Source organism: Atta cephalotes (assembly GCF_000143395.1).
Source record: "Atta cephalotes unplaced genomic scaffold scaffold00064, whole genome shotgun sequence".
Lineage (NCBI taxonomy): Eukaryota > Metazoa > Arthropoda > Insecta > Hymenoptera > Formicidae > Atta > Atta cephalotes.
This window is the reverse complement of record NW_012130128.1, coordinates 360210-371264: the sequence shown is the minus strand read 5'-3', so window position 1 is coordinate 371264 and position 11055 is coordinate 360210. Positions and strand designations below refer to the sequence as shown.

Here is an 11055-nt window from a genome sequence, read left to right as displayed (position 1 = left end):
AAAAAAAGGGAAAAAATTGGAATGAATTCATTAGAAATGTTTAAAAATTGAATCTATGAAAAATACTATTTGAAATAAATAAATACTATTTGTTTTTATAATTACTATGCAAAATACTTATTTCAAATTTCTTTATACGCATCCTTTAAATAAACATTTCTATTATAAATCCATTTCAATTTTTTTCCTGCATTGAAAATATGTATATTTACTATTTTGTGATTATTTATATGATTAATTATGTGACGACTTATTTATTAAAATTAATAAGCGTTAATGTATTAAAAATGCTTATTATTAATCAATTAATAATAAAAATAATAGTGTTAATATATCTGTTACGGGCAAAATTTGCATAAAGGGCAATATCGACATTACACAAGCTGCTTGCTATAAATACAATGTCAGCATTGTCGGATACTTGTGTGATGTGGACTTTGCCCGTAATCGATTTGACTGTAATTCTAAAATAATGCACTAACGGTTTTTTAAAACTTATTGTGTCCAATTCCGATGTGTTTGTGACAGGTAAATCTTCATTGCTTTGTTGATTATTTAAATTTTTCAACACTTCATAATTGATTTTGGAAGATATCTTTTTTTCTTGCAACATTTTTTCAATTGCTTCGCCTAAAGGAAAAAAAACAGTTTAATAATAATGAATAAGTTAATTAAACGAAAAATAGAAAATTTACCTGCAGTATTCGCAGGCGTTTTATATTTTTTGGTCGTTCTTCTTCTTTTCTTTTCAGGTTTACCTTCTTCTTTTTCTTTCAAACGTTTTTCTTCCTTTTCTTTTTGTTGAACAAGATAATCAGCGTTTACTTTATTCCAAAGAGCAGATTTAGATTGCGATTCTTTTTCCGAAAGAATGTAACTGTCCAATTCTTCATCATCGATATCATTTGCGTAAATTTCTTCAGAAGACTAAAAACAAAATCTTAATTATTTCAAATATTTAAGAGTACATCCACAAAAATTTGCAAAGCCGCATGAACATGTGCATAAAGAAAATTAATCGTTTCTCCTATAAAGATACATATAATTTTCTTTATGCGGCTATGCTAGTTTGTGTGGATATATCTTACATGTGATATAATATTGCATACTTCTCTATGATCCCATAAATAATAAAGACAAAAATATAATATTTAATAATACATAATACAAAAATCAGAAAATGAGTCTACAAATTTATAGATTTTTAGATAAGTATACCCATATAGCACCAATTATTGCGGAAAATTTCCAGAACTGTTTTTTTTTCAACCTTTCACATCTCAAGTGCAACAGTTCTGAAAAGCTTCTGCAATATATCATATGAAATATTTTAATAGAAGTATTTCTAAAATCTATCATATGCAATAAATTGAAAAACATATTTAAATAGAACAAAAAATCATCACGATGTTAAAATTCAAAATTGGATTGCTAAGTCATTTTTTTTATCAATCACGATTCAATTTAACGTCATTTTGATGTTATTGTGATTTGTTCTACTTTAAAGATGTATTAGAAACACATTTTTGTAGTTTATTTGTTTTGTTATTATTTTTATTGTTTTTTAAAAATGAAAATTTTAAAAATTATAAAACAATTTATATTTTTTCTTTTATAAATACTTTAAATATTCAAAATAATTTATGCAAAGTTTCATTGCGATTTATTGATTATTATAGTTATAAAGATATAGAACAAATAAATATTTTGTTTATTTATTAGACAATTAATTAATGCATCGCAATGTAATTTTACATAAATAATCTTGAATACATAATGTATTTAAAAAAATTGAAATTTTTATCATTTTATAATATATTTCCATATATTTTTATTAGAACACAGATTAATAAAATATTTATTAAACTAAACTATTTATTAAAATATTATTTATTAAAATATTACTATTTATTAAAATAACTTATAATCTAGATATTAACTGTCACCAAATTTGTCATGTTATTTTTAACGTGATTTAGAATAATTTGTAATTTTTTTCATAATTTTGTTATTATTTCAAAAATGTATATAAAACATCCTTAATTGCGAAAAACTTTTGTATATAAATAAGGATTGTGAGAAACTGTAAATGTGATTTTTTAATAGCGATTATGTATATATATATATGCTTATACATATTAATTAATCAAATCAATATGATTAATTAATCAAAATAGTTGGCGATATAATAATTATTTTTAAGAAATACTTTAAATTTATTTCAATAAAAATCTCTATTTTAGACCGCATATGTGAAAAACACAATCAATACTAGAAAAATGCCTATTAAGGTCAAAGCTAGATCTTCATTGCTTTAAATAATTCAATTTTGAATTACTAATATACACTATATATATGTACTTGCATATATATCATATTGTAGTCTTTTTAGCAGAGTTAGGTAGTGCTAAGTTAAAAAGATAAAAGTTAAGTTAAAAAAGTTAATTAATACTTTATAATATCCTTGCAATAACCTTTGAATTGAGTAAAGTAACGCAATTTTGTAATATAATATTTTAAAGGAGGATTAAATAATTATTACTATGGGCTAAAATATAATAGAAAGACTTTTATATACGTAGTATACTGAGTCTTATTTTTTAAAAATTAAAAATATTACCGAAACTTTTGGGACTTACTTTTTATTAAAAAATAGTTTCACACAATTAATGCAATTTAAATTTTTATATTTATATTTTTTTTATTTTTTATATTTTTTTTCTTTATATTTTTGGAAATACATATTTTTTAAAATTAAATTTGGCCAATCATTAATATTAAATCTTTCTTTATACGAATGATATATTGTACCTACGTATCACTTGGAAAATGTTATTTTTATGAAATTATTACTGCTACACACGCGCTGATCTACATTTTGCAGAAATTAAAGAACTTTTAACATTTTTGTCCGCTATATTAGTTCATCTATTTTGAATTTTTAAATTTTGAATTTGGATTCGGAATCAACGACTCTAAAATGCCTTTAACATTCCTGTTACATTTCGCAGAAATCGGAGAACTTTTAACATTTCCATCCGCCACATTGGTTCAACCATTGTGAATTTTCAAAAATTTTGAATCCGAATTTAAAATCAGCGACTCTAAAAACCGTTTAATGTTATATTTTGCAGAAATCGGAGAACTTATAGCATTTCCGTGGAAGAATCCCAATTGGACACGGTTTGATTGGACACGCTTAATTGGACACGTTCAATTGAATACTGATCAATTCGACACTGATCAAGTGGACACCGCTCGATTGAACATAGATCGATTGGATATTGTTTTATTGAACACGAAAAATATAATGTATATCTTAGATTTCAATTATAATAATTATTTCATTGTATGTAAAAATCATGACATCGTGCAATTCGACATCGATCGATTGGATACCGATACTTAATACAGGCAATAACAAAGAGTAATAACTAGAGCGAGCGAGCAAGTCAACAGTTTTCCACCGACTATCAACTACGACAAGGTAATTACGAGTCTCAAGAATTGTTTTGGCAGAGAAGATTTACTTATCGAAGATTACGTACGCGAGATGCTTAAATTAGTATTGAGCAAGATAAAGGTAAGTACACATACGTCTTTATCTCAAATTTATGATAGAAACTCATTTGCGTGCCTTAGAGTCACTATAAGACACAGTTTTAAGTTCTACCGCCACAAAGAAAAATGTGCTTGGTGTAACAAGAAACATGTGCTACTTATGTGTCGCAATAGGACGCCAAATGCATTTTAAGGAAAGGATCAAATAGAGAAAACTAATGAGACGTAGTAGCAATATAATCTCGCTAGTGTCCATCTAACATGTAAGGTGTTTCTATAAATGCTTCAAATTATTTAACGCGCGTAAGAGCACGAGATACGAGCGGTTTCCGACACGAGATAGATCGTATTAGACCATTATGCCAAGGAATTAGGCTTCGAGATTATAAATGAACAAGAAATCGAATATATGTTATTTGGCGGCGCGAAATCCAAACCATGCATAAAGGATACAAGATTTCCATAAAGAGCTTAGATAACTCATATTCCTATAATTTTGTTGCTTTGTCATCTGTTAGAATGATTCTTTGGTAAATAAAGGCCCATACAATTGCAACAGCAAGGAATAAAACTTATCGATGTCGATAACAGAGACAAGCCCATAGTTGTTTTAATAGGAGCAGATATTGACAGAAAGTTGATGACTGGAAAGAGAAAGGAACTCAAGTGTGAAGCGGTCGTTTTGAAACGTTGCTCGGTTGGACATTAATAGGAAAAATTAACATTCATTCTAAGAGAAGAGAGAATTCTAAACTCATGATCGTCTCGATGTATGCTCAAGATGCGAATATCGCCGACTTGTTGGGAATTAGATACCTTGGGCATAACGGATTCGGTATTAAAGAAACAAAAAACGTTTTTATTATCCGTACAATAAATTCATTATCTGTAGTTTTGAGCCATCATTTGAATGAAGATTATGTCTTAGATTGGAATAATGTTTTAATCCTAGATTGAGAACCCTCATATTACAAGAGAACCATTTCCGAAATGATACATATAAAGAAATAAAAGTCAGGTTTGAATAAGCAAAGTGACACTAAGAATTATACTTATCCCTACTCAACATATAATTTTCTACTTACCCCTTTCCACTTATCCCTTCCTTACCCCTTCCTTGTTTTTCTTTCTTCTCTAAATAAGTTTTCTAACAAATATAAATATAAAAGGACAGAACACAGAGTAACATTAAAATTCATTTTACAAGCATAACTCAAGAAAGTTTCTTTCATTCTTAAAAAATATAAAATCAAATTATAAAGATTGTATAATTCTTCATCGAAAAATTGTAACTTCTACTGCATTCATGTACGTCGAGCAAAGGTTTACTATTGTATTTACGAATTTGATCTGTAGGGAAAAATGGATTTATAACTAACAATTGCAAATTGTAATAGAATTTGGAAACTCTTTACGATAAGGAGACTAACAATCACTAACGGATCAATATGTGCTTTCTACTATCTCACAAAAAAAAAATCTATTGACTCTCATACACTCAGCGTTATATTAATTAACTTAAAATACATTATAATGACTAAGATTTTTTTCTCTTGCGAAAATTAGAATTTACTGTATTTCCGAATTAAATCTAGTTAGAAGATACTGAGGAAGGCCGAATCGTTTTTGTAATTAAAATTGTAAAGATTATCTCAAATAGATTACAGCGCAACTAATAACTTGTGTATTTGGCTATATTATGCTCTTTATGCAATCTTTGTGCAAAAAATGTTTCTCTGATAGAGGTAAAGGAGCATTTTCAACAAAAAATTAAGATGAATGAAGATGGAAGATACGAAATATCATTTCTCTGGAGATATGATCATTTACTTTTGACGGCTAATAAGAATGATGAAAAGCGCCGGTTAGAATCAAGAAAATTTCAGAAACAAGATCTTTACGATAATTATCAGAGAATATTCAATAAATAATTAACAGAGGGAATTATCAAGAAAGTTCCAGATAGAGAGATAAAACAAGATGAATATTACTTTTCACATAGACATAGACATGTGATCAAGGAAGGCAGCATTACCAGAATAAGACCAGTTTTTGACGCCTCAGCAATAGGAAATAATGGACTCTCACTTAATCAATGTCTGGAAACAGGTCCTGATTGGATTGATTCCTAATATATTATTAGGTTTCAGACGACGGAGGATAGCAGTAATTTCGGATATTCGTAAAGTCTTTCTGCAAATAAGTATTTCATCAAAAGACAAAAATGTATTACGATTTCTCTGGTGGAAAAAGATGTTCCCAGAATAGATAGAAATATATTGACATCGGAGAGTAGTTTTCGGTGTATCTAGCAGCTCCTTCTTATTAGGAGGTACCATAGAGTACCACTTAGAAAAAGCATTACAAAGAGCATTACAAACAAACGAAAAGAGAAAAGTTATTATTCAATATCTTCAGAAATCCTTTTATGTGGACTGCGTAATCAGCATCAAATCAAAGGAGGAGTTATTATTTAAAGAAGAAGCTGAATGAGTCATGGCAAAAGGAAAATTTGATTTCCATGGCAAATATTCAAGACAAGAAGGAAGTATCTATTTCGATACTCGATTTGAAATAAGAAAAACGACACTCTAAGATTAATCTCATCCCTATTGGAACTACAGACTGATGTAAAGATTACATCAAGAAGCTTATATTATATAATAAATGGCACAACGAATATTCGATCCCATTGGCGTATCTTCGTCTATATTCTTGAAACCCAAGTTACTATTACAGGAGTTACTATTACAGTTACTATTACTCTGGTCGCAAGATAAGTTGGAATATAAAAGTACCAGAAAACATCAAGAACGATTTCATCGAATGGCAATAACAGTTCTCTTGGTTGAAGAAGCTAAGGATACCATATTGAGACTTCCGACGAAACGAAGAAACAAGGAATCTGATCTTTCACATATTTGTAGACGCACGTCCGCTGCATACGCAGCGGTTGTATTTGCACGGAAGAGACAAAAGACGTTTACTTGCAACTTCTTGCCGCTAGATCCAGGGTGGCACTGATAAAGAAGTCAACGATTCCTCGACTTGAATTACTTGTGGCCACCATTGGTGTTAGATTATGGCACTCCATTAAAGACGCTTTAAACGAAAAACAAGCAAATGTTTCTTTCTGATCAGATTCTACAACAGTTCTGGCCTGGATAAAGAGACAAACCATAGAATACATTCATATTTAATCGGGTGGAAGAAATACATAAGCTATCAAATCCGAATCAATAGTATCATGTTCCAGGAATCATAAATCCAGCAGACTTGCCTTCGCGAGGATATATGGTAAAGCATTTGATACAATCGCGATGGTGGAAGGGACCAGAGTCCGACAGATAAGAACTGTTGGCCTATCAGTGACTATATTACGAATGAGATCTATGAGGAAATGAAGAAATCAGCTGACAATTTCTTATCGAACAACATGGTGCTAGAAGAAACGTAGCGCAACAAGAGAATTGATATATGAAAGGGCAGTTCAAGTATTCCAAGATAATATGAACCATGATGTGGATTCTTCGTTTTATCAATAATTATCAAGCCTTGAGATCAACAGAATCAACAGAATTGATTATAAAAAAGAATACTGTATTAGAGTTCATGGTCTTAAAATGAGCCTTGAGTCAACAAGAATCCTTCAACGGAGTAAATGAGCCAAAGTTGAGCACATTGAAAATGTACGAAGATGAAAATGGACTGTTACGATTGAAATCGTCAGTCATTAATAGAGAAGATATGCATGATTTCTACTGTTCCATCATAGTAGATCCAAAACACTCTTTGACCAAGAAATTAATCGAATAAATACCAGCAGTTGAATCACGCAGGAATCCAGATCGTGAAGAGTAATTTGAGAGAAATGTTCTGGATCCTTGCTTGTAGAGCTGCAGTACGATTTTATCTGTGATAAACAACTGCATGATTTGTAAACGACACAAGATCAACAAATTAGAAACCTACCTCAGAGGATCTGCCGAGTGAACGAGTGAAAGAAGCCAATGCATTTGAAATTGTTGGCATAGACTACGCAGGATCATTGTTCTTAGAGAAAACATGGATTTGCTTATTTACATGTGCAGTTTATCGAGCAATCCATTTGGAGATCATTACATTTCTTTCTACAAGTACTACATAGATTTATCGCCAGAAGAGATAGACCGTCAATAATCTACACAGATAATGGGAAAAATTTTCTTGGAGTTCCGCAAAATCGATTGGAACAAAATCAAATAATTTAGTACAACACAGAAAATGGATTGACACCTCAATCCTCCATTATGGGGAGGATGATGGGAGCGTCTGATTAGAATAACCAAAGACTTGCTCAAGAAAACGCTAAAAAAAATCTTGTCTTTCTTACGAAGAAATGAGTACGATCCTGTGTGACTGCGAAGCCATCACAATTCACATCCTCTGAGATATTAGCAGACAATCCGACGCAACTGAAGCCTCTGATACCGATGCGTTTTTTGCAAGAAACTTCGCAAATAAAATACCTGATTTGGATAAGTTGGAAATCAATTTGAATAAATGGATAAAATATCGGCAGAGCTTGCGATGACTTTCGTAAACGCTTTCATTTCGAGTTCAGTTATCTCGCAGGAACAAAAACAGCAGTATTCTAAGAAGGAGATATTATTCTTTTAAGTCATGACAATTTGAAACGACTGGCCATTAGCTCGGATGTTCCCAAGCAAAGATGGTATTGTATGAGTAGTCAAAGTAAAGACTGCATCCGGAGAATTGATGCGGCCTGTTCAACGACTGTATCCTGGAGACATGCATGAATACAGTCAAGACGGAACAAAGTACGGACATAACCAAGGATATGGAGCAGGAACTTGATCACGTCAGATGGTATAAAAGAAGTCCGAACCAGGAGTGGTAGACGTGTAAAAACCCTAAAAAGATTCGAGTTTTAGATTTTTATTTCCCTTTAGTTAGAATAATCGTTAGATTTAATGACATTGTCTTATTTTAATTTACTTTAAGTTGAGTTCCTCTCGTAACTCAAAGTGAGGGGAATGTTACAAATTGATATCTAATGTTGATTATATGATCGATAATGATTTACCATAGGGCTCTATCATAACGCCTTACGTCCTTTTTGGAACCTTCTAGAGATTCTTTTTTTTTTGTGTACTATAATGACTCAACTATATTAAATAAAATAAAATTTTTTCAAGTGTAAGACTGCATTAAACGTTATTATTTTCGATTATCCCTACGTTGCAATAGATACTATGGTTTTTTGTTCGAGCAATATTCATATCTATTTGATGCCCTTTCGTATATATGCCACTTAAGTTCTTTTTACTGTGTAACGGTTATTCGTTCAACAAATTCAGGCCAGCATTTCCAAGAATACTTATAAAAGAGATATGTTTTATTTGTATTTAATCTATACTAGTTTCTATTTTATTTTAAGCTATACTAATCTAATTTATACACGGTACTTTTTAGCAGACAAAATATGTAACTGAGAATCAGTGTAAACAGATAACACAGTACATCATTACGTCTTCGTTTCATACTGGCAAACAAGATTGTAATAATAGTTGCTCCATTTATATTAATTCTTAGATAATTCTCAATTGTGACGTCATAATTCAGTTGAATTTCGCGCATTTTTTTTGCATTCTGACAAGTAAGATTTAACTGAGTTTTTGTCTATAATCTGCACACGATCGAGACCAATCAAAGCAAGCAAATAACGATGTCATTAATCTGAGTATTAAATATTCAGCTCACTTCAGACTCAGTTCCACTTATGTGCAAATGGAAAGCAACTTATAATTCACTGTGTATGCGCGCGCACATGCATGCGTGTGCTTAAGTGAGTGAGTGAATGAGTGTGTGAGTGAGTGAGTGAGTGAGGGAGAGAAGAAGAGAAAAAGGGGGGAAGGGAGGGTGAGTGAGTGTGTGAATGAGTGCGAATGTTGAGTGAGTGCGTGAGCAAGTGCGCGCATTCTACACTGTGTCATCTTATCTTTGTTACAAAGCATTCAATATAATAAATCCAAAGCTTATAAAAAAATAAGATACTGGAGTGTATTTTCTTGTAAGTGTAAATGAAATATTACTTTATAAATAAAATTTGTAATTTAATTTTGAAAAAAGAAGGAAAATACTTACATTTTCAAAATTATTATCTTTCTCGTTGAATTCTTTTGAATGATCATTTCCTGATATCATAGATGCTATGTCCGGACCTGTATATTCATAAAATTATTCATAAAATTAAAAATATGTTGACAAAATATAAGTAATACAATTTTTTATAAATATATGCTCACCTAATCCAGTTATAAGTGTACTATTGTTTTCATTTAAAATCACATCATGAATTTTCTCATCAGAATCACCAATATTATTCTCAACATATTGTTGGATTATGCTCAAATTACTTTCCCGAATAAATCTATCTGCATCCTCACTCTCTATAGAAGAAGCTGTAAATTTATCTATACTGTAAGACAATTACTAATACAAAATCTATAAATATAATGCAATTATATAATTATCTGGATAAAACTGCAGAAGGGGAGCAACCGCCAATGACATATGATGTCAAGGTCATCATCCTGAGTGATCTTCAACAGATTTTAGTCGTCACTCGTCATTAAAAAGTTATTAACAAAAAAAGTTTGAAAAAAATAATATTTTGTTTCTGCTATAATATTAAATTCTTATATCCTTCCTTGTTTATGTAATGACTTTTCACGTGAAGTGACTCTCACTTCATCTCTCTCCCTGCTTAGGGGCGTGCGGCTTCAACACGAAGCGCTTCTCACCCTATCTGTCTCCCTGCTTTAGGGACACACGACTTCCACTTCACCTCCCGCTCTGATAAGAGATACATCCCTATATAGTAGAAGTATATAGTAGAAGAGAGATATCATTTTTCAAATTTTTTTTGTTAATAACTTTTTAATGAATGACGAACGATGGCTAAAATCTGTTGGAGATCACTCGTAACGGCGTGCTCTCCTTTTCTGCAGTTTTACCAAATATTTTATGATTAGTATCTCTTAAAATCATATTAAATTAACTTCATGTTTACTACTATAATATTTTTATATTCTTATATGTAGAGTTGATAAAATGATGAGAGAAATTATACAATTAATAATTCTATTCTTTATATAGTTATATTAAAGTTAGTTATATTAAAGTTATATTAAAAAAAAATCATTCAGCATTTATATGATAGATAGTATACACCATACTGATTGTGAGTAAAAAAAATTTTAATGAACAACGGAAAGATCAAAATTTCTGAGATGTGAACATTTTTTTATGTTAGCATCATGAATGGCTGCGTTCAGCAGAAAAAGCAGCTTTGCAACTGTTGTAAGATTCTTGAATGTGATTGATTTATACATTTAGATACAGTAAAGAACTAAGCACAAGAACAATTGCGTTCTGTATGTGCTCATTCAATTTCCATACATATTTCATATGCCAAGCATGTATGGAAGT

At 30.6% G+C, this 11055-nt stretch overlaps 1 protein-coding gene across 1 annotated transcript in view; it reads right to left on the bottom strand.

Annotated features, from left to right (window-relative positions):
* LOC105623811 (transcription factor IIIB 90 kDa subunit-like) overlaps nt 1-11055 on the bottom strand; it is a 17800-nt gene that overhangs the window by 2596 nt on the left and 4149 nt on the right. The window contains exons 4-7 of the mRNA XM_012205188.1: nt 9870-10025; nt 9709-9785; nt 696-927; nt 483-630 (exon numbers count right to left, since the gene is read on the bottom strand). Coding sequence (XP_012060578.1) covers nt 483-630; nt 696-927; nt 9709-9785; nt 9870-10025 — 613 coding nt within the window. The remainder of the gene's footprint in view (nt 1-482; nt 631-695; nt 928-9708; nt 9786-9869; nt 10026-11055) is intronic.